The following is a 22,450-nucleotide window of genomic DNA, read 5'->3' as shown; positions in this document are numbered from 1 at the left end:
AAATATTTATTGTAAATTAATATTTTTGCTATATCAGTTGGCTTGAAAAATAATTGAAAATGAATTTGCCATGATATTTCTTCCTATCTCCCCTCTGAAGGCCAGCTGGGAGCATGAAAGGATTTAATGCAAATGTATGCTCAGTCTCTTTTGCACTAAAATAAACAGTTCTACGGTTCCTATAGTCTGCAAGTGGCAAATTCTTCTGTCATTTGTCTTGCAAGATCTGAGTTAGAGATTCTGAATTTCCTTTTGTGATGAATCAGTGGTAAATGTATATTCCAGTGTAGAGGACAGCCCAAGTCTTGACGCCCAGTGGCTAACTCATGTTTAAGCCCCGGCATGTTCCTCAAAGTAGACCTCCTCCTGCCTGTCGTACCTATGGGACCCAAAGCAGAAGGCTTTCTCAGAAGTCCCCTATTGGATGGGGCCTCTCACAAAACATGGTCAGAGGGAGCGGTGGTGGAGGTTCTCCTTTTATACCCGTTAGCCCTGTGGTTAGAGCACTCACCCAGGTTTAGAAATGATGATTTTTTTTTTCAGTGAATAGTTAAGTTCCTGAAAAATGCATTTCTTAGGGAACCAAAACTGCTTGTGAATTTGGGTCAGATATAACAAATATGGATTGGGCCAGAGAGAGAATGGAAGTCACTGTACATAAGCCCAGCAGTTAGGGCACACCCCTTCGGAGGTGGGAGACCTGGGTTTAAATCCCTCATCTGGCAGAGGAGGGGTTTGGATCACATCCTCCTTGGTTTCTTTGAACGAAAGGCCTGACCTGGCTTAGGCACCTATCTCCAGGAAAGGGTTCACAGCTGTGAATCTCGAATAGAGGGATAAGCCTCCCTCTGGCCTGAAGTTAGACATCTAACTGCCTTTGAAGGGTGGGATTTATACCACACTCCTCTCCTCAGCATTACCTATTTACTAGCGTGGGCAGCTCCCCACGTGGCATGCTGGCTTTTGTGAATCCCCTTCTTGGGCACCTAACTCTCCACATGTATTGAATAGGGAGCCTAACTTAGGGCTGTGAATCCCAGTAGGCAGCAGGGCCCCTAAACATTAGGCAGTTCATTGCTGAGCCTAAGTCATCATGGTGGATCCAGCCCAAAGTGCCTAAGTCACTTTTGAAAAGAGAACCTATGCTCTGAAGTCACTCCAGTGCTTTTGAAAATTTTACACTGCGAATCAAGAGAACTGGGTTCTGTTCATGGTTCTTCCCCAACTTGCTGTCTGAGCTTGGACAAGACACTTATTCTCCTTGTGCCTCAGTTTTGCCTTCTGCAACAAAAGTATAAGCATACTCCCCTTTGTATCTATCTAGGTATTTCTACAGTCGCCATCAACATAGTACCCAATTGACCTTTGCAAGGCAGGGTTCACTATTCTTTCTCCATTACTATAAGATTGCATGATCCTATGTCAAAGGAGAAGTTTTCTCTTTTCTAAAACTTATCCTTTTATTTTTGGATAACTCTGGAATCGCATCTCCTTAACTTAACTAGATCCCTTTTCTTTACCCCCATCTGTACAGGTTTTGGCTTCAGATCATCACTTCATGGGAAGAAGAATCCGATGCCATTATTGCTTTTGACAATGTGTCTCTTAGCCTGGACTGTTATCTAACAAGTAAGTGTGCCTCTTGTTAGCCTTTATTTGTGATCGGGTGAAGGGGTACAGTTGTTTTCTAAATCTTTCCAGAAATATCAGGGTAAATCCCTGAAATTGTACCTGTGTGCAGATGAAAGAGACTCTTTCACTACGTTTTATCAGTTTTCTTGAGCGTTGACTTTGCATTTGAATTGATAATGAGACATACGGTGGAGAAGTGTCCATTACAAATCCAGATGGTGGCATCACCTGTCTATACAATATGGCTCAAATGCCAATTTGTGGATGCAAAACATTCCTCCTTAGCTGGTTTGTTATCTGTGACAATAAACTGACTAAATGAATAGAAATTGGATGCTGCCTGGGAAAAGAGGTAAACCTAGGTATTCTGTGATTGACCCTAATTTCGTAAGACCATCAAGTGAAGTGTTCTTATTGGAATAGGGCAGTTTCATTTGACTCACACAAAGATAGGTCTGAATCAAAACCCAGGATCTAAGCTGTCCTCCAAACTTCAAAGAAAGTTTGGATCTAGACCCAAACTTCATGGCTGGCCCAATATCTATAGCTTGCCCAGCCAAAACACCAGGTTACAGAATCACCCCATGCTCTGGGTAAGTTCAGATTTGGATTCAGCGTTTATGACTGGCCCATCTCTAGCCTCATATGTGGCTAATTATTTAATATGTAAGTGTGTTAAATTATCCCAGTATCTTCCTGCAATCTAGAACAGGAACTGATGTGACAATGAGATTGCCAGACTTTAAATAGCAAATATATATTGTTACCTATCTACCATTTTAGCACCTAAATCTTGGTAAGACCCACTCTGTTAGACTGTGTCCCTTTCAGTTCTCTATTTCAGCTTATTAGCTTCATTTGCTTTGCTTTTTTGTTCAGCATGCTTTCCTCCCACTTCCTTTTCTCCTTCGTTTGTTTCAACTCCCACAGCAGCAATAAAATGCCCTTCTGCCCTCCCTTTAATATTGTTTTGCCCTGTGGCTGGCAGACTCTTGACCCAGGCAGAGTGGCCACCAGCTGTATCTTACCTCCATTTGCCGAGATATGGAGTGCAGTCATAAACCAGAGTGTGGCTTTTTTGTGCAGTCATAAACCAGACTGTGGCTTTTTTGTGTTCTAGTCGATGGAGAGAAGACATCTCGAGATGCGGCTCCAGACTCGAGCAATCTATTCACCAAAGGAGACAGCCAGAAAAGGATCAGATTGGAACAAAAGATTCTGGAGAGCCTCCAACTCAGCACTGTTCCCATCTCTGGTCCTGCAGGTAGGGAGTTTCTCTGGCTGAGAATCATTCCAGGGCACTCAGCTTTCACAGTCGTGCAGATTTCAGCTAAATGTCAGCAAGTTAAAGAAGTACAGGCTGGATGAATGCACTATAAGGTGGGTAGAAAGTTGGCTAGATTGTCGGGCTCAACGGGTAGTGATCAATGGCTCCATGTCTAGTTGGCAGCCGGTGTCAAGTGGAGTGCCCCAGGGGTCGGTCCTGGGGCCAGTTTTGTTCAATATCTTCATAAATGATCTTGAGGATGGTGTGGATTGCACTCTCAGCAAATTTGCGGATGATACTAAACTGGGAGGAGTGGTAGATACGCTGGAGGGCAGGGATAGGATACAGAGGGACCTAGACAAATTGGAGGATTGGGCCAAAAGAAATCTGATGAGGTTCAATAAGGATAAATGCAGGGTCCTGCACTTAGGATGGAAGAACCCAATGCACAGCTACAGACTAGGGACCGAATGGCTAGGCAGCAGTTCTGCGGAAAAGGACCTAGGGGTGACAGTGGACGAGAAGCTGGATATGAGTCAGCAGTGTGCCCTTGTTGCCAAGAAGGCTAATGGTATTTTGGGATGTATAAGTAGGGGCATAGCGAGCAGATCGAGGGACGTGATCGTTCCCCTCTATGCGACATTGGTGAGGCCTCATCTGGAGTACTGTGTCCAGTTTTGGGCCCCGCACTACAAGAAGGATGTGGATAAATTGGAGAGAGTCCAGCGAAGGGCAACAAAAATGATTAGGGGTCTGGAACGCATGACTTATGAGGAGAGGCTGAGGGAACTGGGATTGTTTAGGCTGCAGAAGAGAAGAATGAGAGGGGATTTGATAGCTGCTTTCAACTACCTTAGAGGTGGTTCCAGAGAGGATGGTTCTAGACTATTCTCAGTGGTAGAAGAGGACAGGACAAGGAGTAATGGTCTCAAGTTGCAGTGGGGGAGGTTTAGGTTGGATATTAGGAAAAACTTCTTCACTAGGAGGGTGGTGAAACACTGGAATGCATTACCTAGGGAGGTGGTAGAATCTGCTTCCTTAAAGTTTTTAAGGTCAGGCTTGACAAAGCCCTGGCTGGGATGATTTAATTGGGGATTGGTCCTGCTTTAAGCAGGGCGTTGGACTAGATGACCTCCTGAGGTCCCTTCCAACCCTGAGATTCTATGATTCTATGATTTTAAACACAATGGAATCCAGTATAGTTTATTATCAAAGAAAACAATAAAGCCTTTTATAAGCCCCTGGCAAATCGAACAGATCAGAGGAAATCAAGCATCATTAGGTTGTTAATTATAATTAATTTGGTTTGTGAGCTGCAAAAGAAAGGAACGTGGGTGGGGGGAGGTTCTTCTCAAACTCGAATAATGGTCACTTTGAAACTGTACATTTGTCTGGACTCTTGATCGTTTGGGGAAAAAAGCCATACTCAAAGCAAAATATACAGCGAAGTCCACATCGCTAGTCCAATCCATCCTGGTCTAGTCACACACCTCACTAGTTAATGTATCTGCATCAGCTCATTTCACTTCCCCTCTTTTTGGCACTAGATTAAAATAAAAGTGAGAGATTTTTTAAAGACATCATCTCAGGCTAGTTTTAAGATGCAGCAGTTCTCATGGTTGGTTAGGTATGTTGGGTCCAAATTCTTCTCATCTACTTGGCTATGTTGTGTGGGGGAGAAAAATGTACAATGAATGGGAAACGTATCTTACTCATGAGACACTGTAACTGAAATTGCACAGGCAACCTTAATTCTGGCATTTCCTAACTTCTGAGTTCTTGATTTTGCAACCAGAACAATATTCTTTTATGGTAATTTTTTTTTCGACGTAATTTGCTAGTTTTTTTAAAAAAACAAACTGGAAGAAAATTAATTCCTTTATGTGGCATCACCTTGACATGCACGTGGACCCTCAGTAGGTCTGGAACCTTTAAGTCCACCACACTAACCTCTGTCATTTGAGCTAACCAAGTACTGATACCAGCACCAGAGAGGGATGAGATGCACTTTGCCAGTGAGGTTCCCCGATATTTGCTGATAGCAGAGGCATGGTGAGTCTCAGGAATCTCTGGCTCAATTTTAGATTCTGGAAGGGAGTGTAGTCTCCTGCTAATTTCTCTTGCCTTGTCCCCTCCAACCTGTCCCTGTCCCGTCTCTTCTCTGCCCCTGTCCCTTGGTCCCAGTCCCATTTTCATTACATACCCAGTCCCAGTCTCCACTCCTCAGGCTTCTTCTCCCAGACTCCTTGCCCAGCAAGTCCTAGTCTCCTTCTCCAGGCTCACTGAGGCCCCGTCTCTCCCTCCTACTCTTAGTCTCTCCCATTCCCCAAACCCAGTCCCAGTCTCCTGGTCCCTCCCATCTCTCCATTCAAACACCATCTGTCCTTCCCACCCCCTTCCCGGCTCCATGTTCCAATCTCTTTGCCCAGTTCTCCCTCCACACCCCAGCTGCTTGTGAGATCTATCTCCCTTCCCCCCACTCCTGTTCCCCCCAAGACCTGTTCCTAGTGCCAGTTTCCTTACTCAGCCAGACCTAGTCTTCCCCTTTCTCCACAGTTCCTTGTCCAATCTCAGTGTCCCCCCCACCACAGCCCACCAACTTGCTTCTATTCCCCCACATTTCCATCACTGACTTCCAATCCCAGTCTCCACTCCTCCCAGTTCCCATTCCCAGTCTCCTTATAACCCAGCCTGTTATAGTCACAGTTTCTCTCCTCCTCTATCTCCATTCTCAGTCTCAGCAGACTCCTTTTCCCCTCTCACCATCTTTTGTCCCCTCTGCATTCAAATCAGACAGATCCCTGCTCTTCCTGAGCACTGGCAGAGGGGTCATGGAGATCCCAGGAGAGACAAGCTCTCAGGGATTCATTTGAGTTTCTATAGTCCATTGCATGGGCAGCTGACTTCCCTGACTATCAGAGTTATTAACAAGTTATTTATCTGCCAACTTGAAATGCCATCCTTTCTGCTGCCAGATACCCTTCCCCATGCAGGTTGGGGAACACAGGGCCCTAGCTGGTACACGATTCATAAACCCTGTTAACAAGCCCTGGGATTTGTTCACACCTCCTCCTTCCCAGCAGGCAGCTCATGTACGCTAGAGTAGTATCAACAGAAGGAATGTGTTGCTATTCTCTATAGCAAGCACTGTACAGCAGCAGAATGCAAGAACAAAGGCTGAGAGTTAAGGAATTGGACTAGGACTCAAGATCTAAGTTCAGTTTCTGGGGCTGGCACAGACTTCCTGTGTGATCTTGGGCAAGTCACTAAGGGGAACATTTTCAGCAGCTCCTAAGCAATTTAGGAGCCTAAGCTGCATTTCCAAAGTGACTTAATCACTTATTAAACGAAGTCTTATGGAAATCAATGGTACTTAGGAGCCTAAAATGAACTTTTGAAAAGGTGACTTAGATTCTTAATCCACTTAGGTGCTTTGAAAATTTTACCTTTAATTTCTCTGTGCCTCAGTTTCCCATGTATAAGTGGGGATAATTCTACTATCCTACAGCACAGAGGTGTTGTGAGAATAACTTACTAATGTTTGTGAGGTGTTCAGATTCTATGCTGATAGAAACCATATAAGAATCAACAGGGTTGACTGTCCATAGGAATATCAGTGCTTGCATGGTAATATAGCTGGCACATGGTGCTGCATTTTGTCCCCAGGTACCCAGTGCTTTAGGTAAGACTGAAACTATTCGATGTTATGGTACAGAAGAATTTCAAGTATTATAATCACTTTGTTCTTTCCTCTCACTTCCCTTTGTAATGAGCCACATCAAGATCTCATCTGTAAAGCCCAAGTACCCTACTGTTAAAAACTCAATCCATTCTGAATGGAGCCATTTCAGCCACCGTATCGCCACTCTCTTACCAATCTCCCTTTTGGGGAGAGTCAAGCTTGCCCTCAAAGAGCTGCTTCATGAAGAACCAATTCCACAAATACAACAATAAGGCCTGTTGTTCTTTTTATTAGCAATGGATGAACCTCAGAACGTTTGGCGCTCGGGTTCAGTTAGGTAAGTGTCCAAAATTTGCATCCAGAGTTAATCTGAGCCTCTTGAGTCTGGAAAATAGAGCCGGGAATCTCATGACAACAGGCTTCCCTATAAAAATTCCATTACTTCCAGCTTCTTTCTGGGCTGAAGATACTGTGAGAATAGGACCTTCTTACTCTTCAACTTCTTGATCCATCTGATATCTTGAAATTCAGAGAGGTACCTGGAAACTCAAAATAATGGGAGAAAGCCTGGGGGAGGGTGGGGGAAGGGTACCCATGCTGCTTTGAACCTCAGAAAAGGTTTGTTTTGAGTCTTGGCTGTAGGTTCAGGTCACTTATGTTATCCAAGCCAGTTTGCCTGTCCCTACTTTTTACCAACATTGCTATTCCTGGCCCTTTTTACAATGGCTTCTGGCACCTGGACCTTGAATAGCTCCTATGTGCAGAGAGGTGGCAATCTTCACCTCTTTGCACCTGTGGGAACAGCTATCCCAGAGCTGGAATTCATACCCAGGAGAGGGTAGACAGTGGTACTACCCCCTTCTTCTATAAGGGCTCCTCCAGGAGAGAACAGAAATAACTTCTTGAAGGAACTTCACAGGAACCATTTTTACACAGATGCACTAAGTCAGTACATCTCCCAGGTGCCCCAACATCAGCCACTTTGAGCTTCTTGTGTTACAGAGCCTCTGCTCTGGGTGAACTTTCCAGTGTCTGTGTCCCATTGTTCAATAAGAGAAGCAGGTCCCTGACCTCTACATTTTACCTGGCTTTTATCTCTTGCTTCCTGCATCCCAGTAATACATTTAAGAAACCTCAGGTTGAGCCTGTCAGGGGCCATTAGTTTGATGACTGCATGTTTACAGTTGTGCAAGTGAACCCACAGCATCAGCACCACCGTGACATCCCTAAGAGTGCATTGATCAAGATGAGCCCAGCCAAAAGTAGTTAAAGCTAATGTGATCTTTGGCTTGTATGATGGATCACAGACTGTAATATTTCCTTTTTAACCAGTCAGATTAAAACAAAGAACTATGTTTCTGTAGCTAGAGAGACAATAAAACTACAGTCTCAACTCCCTGAACTGACCCAGCTCATATAGCAGGAAGCTCAGTGTAAGAGGTGCTGCTACTCAGTTACATGAATATAAATCCGGAGTAACTCCATTGACTTCACCAATGCTATTCTGGATTACACCTGGGTAACTCAGAGCGGCCTCTAGCCCACACTCTTTGCTGATTCTGATCTTGTTCAGGAAAACCTGTTCCAGCAGAATTAGTGAATGTTCATCACCACAAACCATCCCTATCCATTCTCAGACTAGTACACAGCAAAAGACCTTCTCAATTCCTACTCCTGTTCAGCATGGCTGGAGCCTCTCCATGCCTTAGACCCTGTGGGTTGGCAAGGGTGTGATGGTAGTAGCACAGAATTACTATAAATGATATTGAAGCACCCAGTCATTGTCTATGACAGCAATATCATGTGAACACACTGACTAAGTGCATTGCATCCTACCCTAGCATCTGGTTCACATAAATGATGAGAACCCCGTACTGCTACCAGCTAGTGCAGTTACTCCTCTTCCTCAAGTGTTGAAGGGCTGTTTTGGTGCTGAAAGTCCCAGAGTTCTGTGATGGCTGATGATCCTGGGGGAGGCAGGTTTATGACACAAAGTTCATAGAGAACTTGTCAGAGTTGTTGCTTCATCTCCCTCAGGTACTTCTGAGGTGGTTATTAGATGAATGGTGATTGTCTGCTCAGAGCTCTATATAACGGAGACATAATCCCTATCACTAAGATCACATAGTCTACACAGGCAAACAGTCCAGTCCAGACACAAAGCACCAGATAAGGTTGGTTGATCACACAGCAGTGTAGATCCTTTTATTTTTAATTTAAGAAGTGGCCACTGTTTGTGTGGCAGATTCTTGTTGAAAGGCTTTGTGGCAGAAGCTTTTTTGAGAAGGAATTCTCAGGAGGAGAGGGTGGTGCCAAGAGCAAGCTTGTCTACATGAGAAGGTTGCACTGATTTAACTAAAAGTGTCATTTTAAACGAATTTAATTCAACTTGTGTCAGTGTGGACACTTATTTTTGTTTAAAACAGATTTATTCTGGATTGCTTTAAAATCAGTTAGGTACCAGTTTAAGCAAAATTGAAATATATCACTCTTAAACTGTAATCGGTGTCCAGCTAAAAGCCAATTTAAATTAAACCATTGCAACTTTATTGTGTAGACAAGGCCAGATTGTGGGAATTTCAGGCATAGGAGGAGACACAAAGTTGAAAGTGGCAGAAGGTTGCAAAAGGCCAGTGATGAATTATTAGCACAGTAAACAAATGACCAGAAACAGGAAGAAACAGAAATGGGCCTCTGGGTAGGCAAAAAGAAACAGAAGGAAAAGGGCTTGATGGCAGAACTGACAGTGGTTAGGTTTTCATCACGAGATTTCTGGTGCTCCTGGACAGGTTGCAAATACCATACAAATAGCCTCTCTTCCAATATTTCAGCCTCTCTTTTGGTCCCAATCACAGTTCAGAAGTGCCATGGCACACAGACACAAATGACAGATCACTGAACAACAAAAAAGTGAACTTTTTTTCAAGTCACACTACTTGTGTGTCCATCAGCAACTGCATGATCCAATTTTCGCCCCTGGCTAATGTCAATGGGTTGTATTGTGATTTGAGCTGGATTGTCTTTTTCCTTCAGCTTCAGTCTTTCCCATGACAGCTGATGTTTACAGGGATTTTGCAGTTTGCATCAGAGGAAAGTTCTGCATAGGATACTGCTCTGGTGTTTCTCGGAAGAACTCTGAGTCATATTAGTTAATCAGATGAAGAAGCTGAAAGGAGCAACGGAGCAAGTATTAAGCAGAAGAAAATTACATTTGTTGGCTCTTCACATGCAATTATACCAACTGCACCATTGGTATAATGCAATAAAGATGTCTGCAGAATTGCATTTCCATATTAAGCAGAAGTAAACTCAGTGAACAAGCAGCCTCCCCCCGCCCCGAAAATAGTAGCAAAGTAGTGATGGAAAGTGTGTTGAAAGTAATAGTGGGGGTGGTGGTCCGACCCTCTGTAGACACAAAACTTTTACACTATCTCGTCCTTCACATTTGCTTTCCCCCAGGGGTTAAACTGAGGAGAAACAGTAGAGGCACTGTACTCAGACAACACCCACAATGCCAGTTCAGCAGGATGCTTCTGTTGAAAAGATCAAAACATATCACTGTGCAGTTAAATTGGAATTACTACTCTCCAGAGTTACCCACGCAGCTGAGATGAATTGGGCAGTTCACACTTTTTAGACCTATGATTTAACGCTGTCCACTCTGTTGATTTGAGAAGTATTTTCAGGTCTTCCTCTGCCTTGTTCTCCTTCCTCAGAGGACTGATAGATTGAAGAGGAGTGGTTGGTGAGGGTGGATGGATGGATGGATGGATGGATGGATGGATGGATGGATGGATGGAGATTGATGCTATATAAATAGTTGAGAGAGAGTCTAAGAAGAGGGCTGTCTAGACTTTCCTGTACTGATACCAACATCACTCGCAAGATTTGCTTACTTCCCCGTAATGCAAAACACAGTATTCGCTTGTCTTTTTATGTCCCAATAATGTATCACTACTTAGGCTCTGTCGGCACTAGAGAACTTATAGTGGCTCAGCTTTGGCTTTCGGCTGTAAGGTCTCCCCTGTAGCCGCTCTATGCTAACGGGAGAGAGCTCTCCTGACGACATAATTAAACCACCCCCAATGAGCGGCGGTAACTGTGTCGGTGGGACAGCTTCTCCTGCTGACATAGTGCTGTCCACGCCGGTACTCTTGTCAGCGAAACTTATGTTGGTCAGAGGGGTGGTTTTTTCACACCCCGATCAACAAAAGTCTTACCGACAAACGTGCTAGTAGACAGACATACTTAATGATACAGGAACCTAAAAATGTGAGCAAAGCCAACACTGCTCTTTAACACCATTTTTTCACGTCTTGCCCCCAATGTTAACCGTGTCACTCTTAATGCTAGAAAAGGTAATGGCCGCAGGTCTCACATTACCAGTCACCAAGTCACTATTAAACCACTTAATGTAAAGCAAAATTGAAAAGCTTCCTCTTTTCACAGTATTAAATATGTTTCTTATGAATTGATGCAGTATATTTTATCTGGATGCTTTCAGCGCAGAATGACCACTGGAATTAATGGGAGTGAGTAGCAAAAATCTCTCATGCACTGAGGTGAGGATGTATCGCTCCATGTTTTATGGTATGTCACTGGCTGCAAAATGTTAGTTAAGATTGAGATAGGCAATCCAGCTCCGCTGTAAGTCCCTCCTTCAGTTGCTTGGTGAAATATCAGAGGGGATTTGTGAATGTTTTCACAAATACTTGGGGCATATTAGTTGTTCTGTGGTTTGTGGCATTGTGTTATTTGTTGAGCAACAGCTGTTTCAGAGGAAGATGCAAGAAGATCTCTGAAAGACAATTACAAAATTACCTGTCCACAGGTGAAATTCTTTTCTAGCCCTTCTCAGTTAGGGTATATCTACACTGCATTTAAAAACCCACGGCTGGCCCATCCCAGCTGATGCAGGGTAGGGGGCTGTTTAATTGCAGTGTAGACGTTCAGGCTGGTGCTGGAGCCTGGGCTCAAGGACCCTGCAAGGTGGGAGGATCTGAGTGTCTACACTGCAATTAAACAACCGTGGAGCCGCACAAGCCCGTCAGCTGGCACTGGCCAGCCGCAAATGTCTCATTGCAATGTAGACGTGCCCTGAAGCATGAGAGCTTATACTCCTTATATGTGTTTATTCTATCTAACATTAAGTGTGGATGGTCTCTTGGCCTTGATATGTTGTAACAGTGAGTTCCATGGACTGCTTATGCACTGTGTGAAAAGAATTGAAATCTTTCAGTAATGCATTACACCTGAATTCTGAAATACAGATAATGTAAGCGGGGGAATAGTCCTGCTATTGTGGGGAACTTTCCTGGCTTCTGCACTACCTCAGTGAAGTAGGCTAGCGAAAGGATCTGAGTCCTCGCTCCCACTTCCTTTACCCAGAGGCCTCCCTGCCCTTGAGGACTCCCCTTCCGCTCTCCTGTCTGGCAAAGTCCTTGTAACCCCAACAAGGCTGGGCCCAGGATTCCTGGGGGGCTCGACCCCCAACCCTGCTGTGGTCACCTAGGACAGGGGCTAGGGTGTCCCCACTCCGGGGTACTCTCTCTGCACTGGGCACTTCTCTGACCCACTGATCATTACATACAATTTAAAGCAAATGTAACATATTTAATCAACAATTAATTTTAAAAAGAGTAAGAAAAAATGGGGAAGATTAAAGGAAACACATCACCCCGCTCTGTGGCAGGGAACATCACAAACAGTGTCTCTGGAACGTCAGGGCAGTTCACAGTCTGTTCCTTGTAAGTCCCAGGCCTCCTGCTCAGGCCCTGGCTGTGCTGCAGGGCTGCTGTGGGTTGGACACTTGCTCTGGTGGTGGCCACACGCTCTCAGGCTCTAAGTGGTAGGACCCTTCTTCCCAGTGTCGCCCCGCGCTGTTGGGGTTACGATACAAGCCTGGCCTGCACAGCCCCTTGGCTGAGGCATTTCCCTGTGCTGGGCCCGCTGCCCAGGGTCTCCCTCACTCTCCCCAGCTGCTCACCGCACCCAGCTCCGGACTGCTCCAGCCCCAGCTCTACCACTCCGCCTCAGCGCTGCTGCTGCTGCTCTGCCTCCAGCTCCCTGGGCTGCTTCTTTGGCCCCTCTGCCTCTGGTTGCTACAGCTCTGCTCCCAGGGCAAGTCAGCTCTGCAGGCTGCTTCTGTGACTCTGCTCCCAGTACTGACCTGCTTCCTGGGCTGCTTTTCTGGCCCCTCTGGCTCTGGTTGCTGCTCTCTCTGGACTGTGCCTCTGGTTTTGGGGCTGCAGCTCTGCTCCCAGGACAGGGTCTGCTCTCTCTGGGCTGCTTTTCTGGTCCCTCTGGATCTGGCACAGCTCTGCTCCCCAGCTTAGCTGGGGCACCTGCTTTCTCATTAGCTCGGCCCTGGTCTGTCTGACCCAGGCAAATCCAGCTCACACGGAGGATGGGACCTCCCTGGCCTCCTGACTCCCTGATTAGCTTGCCCGCCCTGTCATTCAGGCTGACCTGGAGCATTGGCCTCTTCCCATTGTTCCTGGGGACTATCAGTCTCAGGGTCCTGATTTCCCATAGACCCTTCCCCTTTTAGTACTGGGAGCTAGCCAACCAAAACACCCCACTGAATGTTAGTAAGGGGGCAACAGTCCCCTTACAATAAGGATATGGAGCATGTGGGAACAGTGAGTTTGTGATCATCTCAAGGCTGAATAAATCTATTTACCCTTAACTTTAGCTGGTTTGAGCCAACAGATGCCAGTTAATGTATTTATGCCTTTGAGGAATGGCTAAGATGCTTATTGCCATTTTTGTTACACTTGTTTGGCATATTTGTGAGCAGTGAAATTGCTTTCCACTCCAGCAGAGCAAATATGCCTTGTTCTTTCTTCCTCTGAGTCCCGTTCTTTGATAAAGTTACTCTTTAGAATGCCTGTGTCTGTGCTACCTTGAGCTGTGATTGTGCCCGACCTACAAATTCTGAACATTGAAAATCCCATCACATTTTTTGCCAGCGTCAGGGGTGCTACCCTCCACAGCCTGGCTGAATTCCAGTTTGGTTAATTACAGTACATTACCTATTAGAGTTGTGTGGGAACCAGAATTTCCCTCCTGTGGAAAATTTTGCATTCCCCTACTTGCTCCCCCAAAAAAGTTTTAAATTTGGACAAATCAGATATGTGAAATTGTCCATGGGAAGGACATTTTCAAAAAAAAAATCCATTTCCAAAGAACCAAACAGGAATTTTTCAAAACTTTCCGGTCCTAGCTCCCCAGCAGCTCACCAAGTGGGCTCTTGAGGAGCCTGGAAACCCAGGGAGCCTAGGTCCACAGTAGCCCATCAGGCAGGTTCCTGGAGAGGTCGGGGAGCTGTCAGGAAACTAGGCAGGCCTGCCAGGTTTCCATTGAAAGTTTCAAGTCCTACGGAATATGGGGATTCTGTCAAACCAGCGTTTTCTGTCCAAAACCTGTTCAGTTGGAAAATTTTCTACCAGCTCTAGTACCTAGACATTCCCTGCGCAGTTTCAATTTATTTTCAATATTCTTCTTCACTTCTTGTACTAAACAGTTGCATGGATTTGCTGTGAGCCTTTAACCAGCTGCAGTGTTTCATTTCTGGAATGGCTGCATTTCATTGGTTCATGTTTGATTTCTGTGCATATAACATATAATAACTGGTACAATATTTGGGGGTCCTGGTGGATGAAAAGCACTATAGACTTGGAATATATCATTATTGTTAGGGATGTTGCTGACTCAAACACCAATGGAAACATAAGTGAGCACTCGGGAATTGTTAGAGACAGAAAATGGGATTATAAATGCTATATTTGTTGCCATGTAAAATTAAAAATATTGAAACAAATATACCTACGGATGTTGAAATGTTTTCCTCACCTTGTGAGCGCACTTTCTGCACATGTATGCACATATGCACATACAGGTCCGCATTTAGGGGCAGGTGACCCAGGCAACTGATTTTTGTTGTTAGTGACAAAAGGGAAAATAGAATGTTTGAAGTAACATATTTCAGGGTTAGGGGATTCATTTTTCATTAACTTCCTAAAATGTTCTGGACCTTTGTAGAATCTCTTGGAACCTTCCATACTTTCTGAGAACTGCATTTTCCTTGAATCTCCTAGAACTTTGTCAGCCATGCCCACACACGTATATAAGGGGCGCGGCTTCACCAGTCAGTCAGTGAGATATAAAAACCAAGTGAGAGCCCAGCTGGGATATTGTGAACCTTGTTTTATTGTGTAATTGTGAAAGTGTACTTGTGTTTTAATACTTGAAGAGTGTAAGTTGCGACTAATAAAGGACATATTTAATGAAATACCAGAGATCTATCGAATGCAACAATATAAAAGAAATACTGTTACTTTTCTTATCATGCTTAACATGTAATGTATGATGACTTTCTAAGGCTATGGAACATAGACTTTTGCTCTCCCTAATGCTGTCTGTTTCTCCCAGAGAAAATAAAAGATGCCCGTGAAGAAGCCTTCAGGAGCTCAGTATAGGAAGCAAAAATCTCAATTGTAATCTACTTTGCAGCAAGGGGCAAAATTGATGGGAAAGTATCTGAAACAGAACAACGTAGACCGGGCTTTAGGCAGTAGCGATCATCCCAGTGCAGAAGAAATTGAGGAGCGAAGCGTAAATGATGGAAGTCCTATTACTAAGGAATTAGCAGATTTACTGGACGATAAGGAATGGGAATGAGAGGAAAGTGATGGAGAATCATCCAGTTCTTCTGGCAGCATAAAGAAGAGTGATGATAAAGAAGAATGTGGCTCACAGGAAAAGGAGAGTAATGACAAAGAAAAACCTGGTTTACATGAAAAGGAGAGAAACTATAAGAATCAGCCTTGCATGATGACAGAAACAGCAATGAGAAAAATTGCACACCACAAATTGATATATCAGATCCTGCTTTATGGCCAGCAATCCTAAACTCTGCCAGTATTGATTGTACAGTTTTGAACAGGCCAGGCAAAACTGAGAATATGATGTTTCCAGTAAATGAGCAGAAGTAACACTTCTCAAAGTCACACTGCAAAAGAGTGCTCAAAAATGGTGAGAAACTGAATCAGCATTGGCTAGTTTACTCAAAATCAACTGACAAAGTGTTCAGTTTTTTGTTGCTAAGTATTTGACAAGAATACCAAATCGTTGCTTGCATTTTCTGGGTACAATTACTGGCATAACTTAACTGGTGTTCTGAAGCAACATGAAAAGTCACCTGGCCATTTTATGGCCTACTCCAAATGGATGGAGGTCGAGTCCAGGCTCAAGCTGAATAAATACATAGAAGCAGAAAGCCAGAGCATTGTTAATGTAGAAACCCAGCACTGGAGGAATGTGCTTGAATGTCTGATCTCAATTTTCCTCTTTCTCGCAAAGAATAATTTGGTTTTCCGGGTTCGTTGGATAAGTTGTTCACTGAACATAATGGTAATTTCCTTGGGAGATATGATGAAGTCACACGTGAGCACCTACGTCAAGCAGTTCGTAAGGAAGCTATGGACCATTCCTGGAGCAAAGCAATTCAAAACAAATTGATTGATCTTATGGCAAGGAAGGTGCTTGATAACATATTGATATGGCTTGGCAAAGCAAAGGACTATGCTGTAATAATGGACTGAAATCCCGACATGAGTCACAGTGAAAAGATGTCATTTACAATAAGATTTATTGATGACGAGGATGACTGTATCCAAGTACAGGAACATTTTATCTGTTTCCAGTCTGTGGACAACTCTACTGGAAAAGGCCTAACAGAACTGTTTATGAATGTTTCGAATGAGAGTAAAATAAAGCTTCAGGATGGCCGCAACCAAGGCTACGACAATGGTGCGAACATGAAAGGAAGAAACTGTGGCATCCCGGCAAAGATTCTGATGCTGAATCCATGAGTTTTCTTCGTGCCATGTGGCTGCCATTCCCTCAGCCTAGTTATTGTCAGATGCAGAGTCATCATCTTTAGATTCAGTACCTCTCTTCGGAGTACTGCAAAGGACATACGTCATATTTTCAGCATCAGCTATCAGGTGGAAGATCCTCATGGACAATGTTATAAATCTGACTGTGAAGCCGCTAAGCGACACTCGCTGGCAGAGCCACATTGACAGAGTAAGGCCAGGGAGGTACCAAGTGACTGAGGTTCACGACGCCCTGAGGGAACTGGAGCAATTGAATAAAGCTGAGACTGGAATCTGACACGAGGTGCAAAGCCTGACAAACTAGATCACTGACTTGAGTTGGCAAGGTCAAAGGCAGGAAAAGCAACCTTTTGAACTAAAGGACTAGGTTTAACATTCTAAGGCTGTCACCTACGGTAACACTCACTATTTAATACTGGTCCACCCAGTGTTGGTGCACAGTTCAATTTCTTGATGTTAGTATATTTCAGTTATTCTTAAAATTTAAAAAGTTTCTATCAGCTTAGAGGAAATGATTGTTTTATTTGCTTATATATGGCATGAACAAATACAGATTTACAGATCCTAGCTTGCAAATTTATTGTCTTGTATGAATTATTGTCTTATATGTCTTTTATAAATCATGCATGCAAATCGTACGTCAAAGTTGTGAAATGGGCTACAAATGCAATAAAAAATAAGGTATTCAAAGATTTAACAAATATAGGGGGCCGCGGAAGACATACCTTGCCTGGAACGCCATTTGGTCTAGGGACTGCCCTGCACACACATGTGCATCTACTTGGGAGCACTAGCCCTGGTATATGCAAGTCATAGACTGTCACCCCTCCATTTGCAGGTGACAGAAGCTTCATACCCAAGGCCCATTTGGATAAATAGTTCTTGGCCTGTGAAAATTCTATTGCCTGCACATGCTAGGATTAGAATAGTTCAACTGTGTATGCAGGCTTTAGCGCAGAGGTGGGCAAACTACGGCCCACGGGCCTCATCCGGCCTGCGGGACCCTCCTGCCTGGCCCCTGAGCTCCTGGCCCGGGAGGCTAGCCCACGGCCCCTCCCCAACTATTCCCCCCTCCCCCGCAGCCTCCACTCACTGTGCCGCCAGGGTCCCAGGGGGAGCAGTCAGGAATGAGAGGAGGGGTTGGATGGGGTGGCTGGGGGAAGTCAGGGGCGGGGAGTCTGGTGGCAGACAGGGAGTGGGGTGTGTGTGGATGAGGCGGGGTCCCGGGAGGGCCTTCAGGGGACAGGGAACTGGGGGGGTTGGATGGGGCAGGAGTCCCGGGGGGGCCGTCAGGAGGCGAGAAGCAGGGGGGTCGGATAAGGGGTGGGGGACCTGGCACAGCCTCCCGTAACCGGCCCTCCATAGAATTTCAGAAACCCGATGTGGCCCTCAGGCCAAAAAGTTTGCCCACCCCTGCTTTAGCGCACCAAAAGTGTATATGCACACCAAGCTGGTGAGAGACTAAGACACCACTGTAAAATCAGGTCAAGAATCTTTTTAGCCTCTGCCCCCAGCCATCTGTTTATATCAGGGGTTCCTAAACTTCTTCCTGGCACAATCCCTTTTTAATAAAATTTCCTCTCAGGAGTCCAGAGAGCATGGAGGATGCCATTTTGTAGAGCAAAATCATGTCCTCCAGAAAAAGATTTTTTAATTTGTAATCATGATTAATCATAATGGAAACCTGATTCAAAGAGTTAATGCTCATCCAATCAAAAAACAAGTATACCAAAAAACATACCACGTGGCCTTTGCATGCAATCAAAAAATTCATTTTAATGCTAACAAACAAGCTACAGGCCAAGAATTATTCCCAGAAACTACTTGGCAAATAATTTTGAACAATAAATAAGTCTGAGAAATGACAAGTCCAGTCTCAGACAGGAAAAAGAGATTAATGATTGTATAAATTATTCATTATAATTTATTATCTTGGCTCTGATTCTCAGTGCAGTTTTTTATTTCATTTTTTTCTTAAATTGAAAGTTTCAGATTATTAACCCAATTAGCGGTCTGATCCAAGATTTTTGAATCAGGTCCAGAGGGTACAACAGAAGGTCCTAAAAATATAGGCCTAAATCTTCCAAAGTGACTAGTGATTTTGCATGCCTCTGTTATTGGGTGTCCTGACTTTCAACATATTGGTACTCAGCACCTTCTGGACATCAGGCCTCTTTAAAGTATCCAAAGTGGGACCCAAAATCCTTAGTCACTTTGGAAAATTTAGACCAGAATATGTTACTTTTTGGCAGCCACAGACTGGAAAATTATGGTGTGCTGAAGGAACTACCCCATCATGCACTGCAGAACAAAAGAGAACTATACTGTATGTTACATGACCGCGTTATGGTTGCATGCAGGTAGAAAATGTTACGCTGTTATCCCAGTTGCTTAAAGGGTTGTGTTTCAGTGTTGCTGTTTCATCTGTGGAGATCAAAGTTGTGCTCAAAATTGAATTACTCTAAATTGCCATGACATGCAACAACCTGTGGAAATAGGTTTCTGAGAGTTTTTAATGGCTCGTGTAGTATGTTGCAGTTGTTTCTGGTACTGGAGGAAATCAGTAACACACAGGGAGGAAATAGCCACTTTTACTGGAAAAAGACCATTTCTGAGGTTGTATAGACATTGAGAGAACCTTGGGTGCTTGTTTTGTTATTTAAGACTTCGGGCAAGTGCTATATTTAATAAATTTTTAGATCAGTGTGGGTTTCGTGGGGAAAAAGTCTGAGTTTAGGTTAGATCCAAACTTTCTGAGACCCATCATCTTTTTAATTCTTTTTAAACCAGGATTGACTCTTCCCCCCACCCCCCCGGCTATATTCTGTTCCTGTTTGATCCAGCAGTAAAATTGTAATATATTGGACTGGCCTTCAGTATCAAACACGAAGGAGATTCTGAACTAGGAGGAAGCATGTGGTTCGTAAGTCACGACGGTAGTGATTAAGAGGGAATACTGAAAACACCTGGCAGTGAATATTAGGAGAAACCCGGGCCCCTTTGAAGTTAATGGTAAAAAGCCTCCACTGACTTCAAGGGAGCCAGGATGCCACCCATTATGTTTGATGTGCAACTCATCTTCATATGTGTAGGTTTCTTCAGAAAGAGAAAAGATTCATAGAAATTAGAGATGCAAAAAGACCTATACTGTCCCAAGCAGCCTACCCTCAGGGGCCAGTGCAGGCTTGGTGCCTCCACTGTATCTTCTTGGGCTTCATCCATATTCGTCCAAACTATGGAAGAGAAGAGAGGAACTTCCACTCAGTTCAGAGAAGCCACCAGACCTTTGGCTTCTTATCGGAAATCCAAACTTTTGAGTCTCTGGTTTTTAAAAATTCATCGGGTTTGTAAAACAAACTTCTTGTGATCTAGCATTCCCCAGTCCATCAGCTTTTTGGAGACTGATATAATAGGAGGCTCACAGGAGAGCAAACACAACGCTTAGTTAACTGCACAAGTGCTCAGTTCCATCTGAGTTTGCTCAGGGCTCTGGTAACCTCTAGTCCATACTGAACACAGGTATTACCAGAGTCACTCCCATAATAGCATTAATCACCACCTTTAGGGCTTGTCTACCCTGTTCCTGAATAATTCCATGTGCAGACAGATTTTCACCAGCGAGATAAGAGCTGTTTCTTATTATTCCAAACTAAGATGCTCACCTACCCATTTTCCTAAGCATATGCTTCAGTGCAGCTGGCTTAGCCCACTGGGATATTATAATGTTAAGTCACTACGATACTTGGAAGGAGAGGCCTCAGCTTTCTTTCTGGCAATGAAGCAAATGAACATAACAAATTTCTGGTGTAAGACTGTCAGTATTTGAAGGATCAGATCCACAGAAACATTGTGTGAAAATTCTGATAAACATTCTGTTTAGAAACCATTAGTCCCTGAGATCGTATTTTCTGAGGTTCTCTTCCCCAGTTTTTGTTTTTTGTTTTCCCCCCATTATCCATATAATCTTCTGATCTATCTAATCTATTTAAAGTGTTTTATGCTGCTTCCCATAGCTGTAGTATCTTTGCTATTGACTTTGCATGGAAGGGGCTAAGTCCCCAGCAGACTTCGTGGTGTCTCTGGCACTTCTCCCTTTCCAGGGTCAAAACTTCTTGAGATAGGGATTTTTTGGGAGGTGGGATAATTGGGAGGAGGTTGGGAATAGAAGGGGATGTTTATATTGTGAGCACCACATATGGTGGAAAGGCTTTCTCAAAGAGATGGCTTTGCAATGTTTCCTGAAGATGCTCAGGCTCTGGATTAAGAAAGTCATCAAGAAAAAGGATACTTTATTCTTAAGGCCCTGGTCTAAAGCCTATTGAAGTCAATAGAAAACTTCCATTTGACTTCAATGTGTTTGGAACAGGTCTTAAGCCTAGAAAAGATAGTCAGGTGGATAGACCACTGGAGCTCAAGAGACCTGGATTCACTTCCAGATTTTGTCACAGACTTCCTGTGAGAGCATGGGCAAGTCACTTAATCTATCCTGTGCCTCAGTTCCCCATCTGTAAAATGGGGATAATACCTCCCTATCTCATATGGGTGGTGTGAGGATAAATTCTGTTAATTGTGATGTGCTCCTGAAAAAAGCCATATTTGTAGATAGCTCTTCTGCGCTATATATCTTGATCCTTTCTATGTCAAATCCCAAACAGTTGTTGTGATAAGAAATAATTGTTGCTCTATTTCACTGAGGGAATCTCACAGCTTTACAAACGTTAATCAATTTAGCCTCACCATAGTATTATTATTATCCTCATTTTACAAGGGGGAAGTCGAGGCACTTATGCCTTGTCTATGCTGGCATTTTCTTCAAACACCCCCCTCCCCAAGCCCCCAGTGAAACTCCACCAGTAATAGCAAGAGTGAAATGGCTGGCATAAACCACCTAATGGTGTTTTGACTATCCTGTCTAGACCAGCTCTGACTTAGATCCAGAGTGGTTAAAATGCCAGCAGCCGGTCTAAGCTAACACTTCCTCTGTTGCTACCACCAGTGCAGCTGCATATGTTGTAATGAATTGGTGGAAATGTTGAAAAGTAATGACACTGCAGACACAGTAGAAGGGTGAATTGGCTTACCCAAAGTCACAGTTGCAGATATTTTGAAAAAATATTTTAAATCTTTCATTTTTAATGACAGTAGAATCTTACTAATGGAATTTACTGAATTTTGTGAATTAGCATATACGTAAAGACACCCCACCCCCGAGAAACCAAAGATACATGCATCAAATGCAGTTTGTCCACTTAGTTTTGATTATATATAATGCTTTGGAGTACATTAGCGAATGTTGCATATATAATTTGCAAAACTAATGAGGTCTTAATAATATGAGGCCGCATAACAGTGCTGGCTCTGGTGGTGAAACTTTGCAGAGAAATGGGGAGGTACTGCAATTTCATCTGCGTGAATTATGAGATGTGAAGATTAGCAAGATTCTACTGTACAAATCTATGCACAAATCTATTCACACAGGGCCAAATCCCCAGCTGGTGAAAATAATTACTGTGGAGCTATGTTGATTTGTGCCTGAGGGTCTGGTTATATAAATCTCAGTTATCTCAAACTCTCTGTTAGCTGAAACTGAGTTATGATTGCTTTTGTATTAATTACAGTGAAAATTCCCCAATTATCCAAAATCTCAGTTATCCAGAATTATTCAGTCTTCTCATTCAGGTCCCAGTAACTGAGTACTGTATATCCTTATTTAGTAAACTACAGTAGGGTAGCAGGGGGTAAATTGCAATGGTCTAGTTATTTATGGGTCACACATTATTCATGGTCCAGGGGACAGTGCACTAGACTTGGGTTCTGTTCCTCATTCTGCTGTTGACTTGTAGTGTGACTTCGAACAAATTACTTTACCTTCCTGTGCCTCTGTAAAACAGAGGTAATAATCCTCATTATGAGGCTGAGGTCTACAGAAGAAAATCACTGCATAAGTGCTAAGTATTGTTATGATGT

General features: G+C 43.8%; 1 protein-coding gene across 1 annotated transcript in view; it reads left to right on the top strand.

Annotated features, from left to right (window-relative positions):
* ALK (ALK receptor tyrosine kinase) overlaps positions 1 to 22,450 on the top strand; it is a 108,947-nt gene that overhangs the window by 24,378 nt on the left and 62,119 nt on the right. Inside the window, exons 2-3 of the mRNA XM_084624863.1 lie at positions 1,535 to 1,629; positions 2,753 to 2,896. Coding sequence (XP_084480989.1) covers positions 1,535 to 1,629; positions 2,753 to 2,896 — 239 coding nt within the window. The remainder of the gene's footprint in view (positions 1 to 1,534; positions 1,630 to 2,752; positions 2,897 to 22,450) is intronic.

Source organism: Lepidochelys olivacea (genome assembly GCF_965140295.1).
Source record: "Lepidochelys olivacea isolate rLepOli2 genome assembly, chromosome: 3".
NCBI lineage: Eukaryota > Metazoa > Chordata > Testudines > Cheloniidae > Lepidochelys > Lepidochelys olivacea.
The sequence above is the reverse complement of the archived record's forward strand: the minus strand, read 5'-3'. Positions and strand labels throughout refer to the sequence as shown.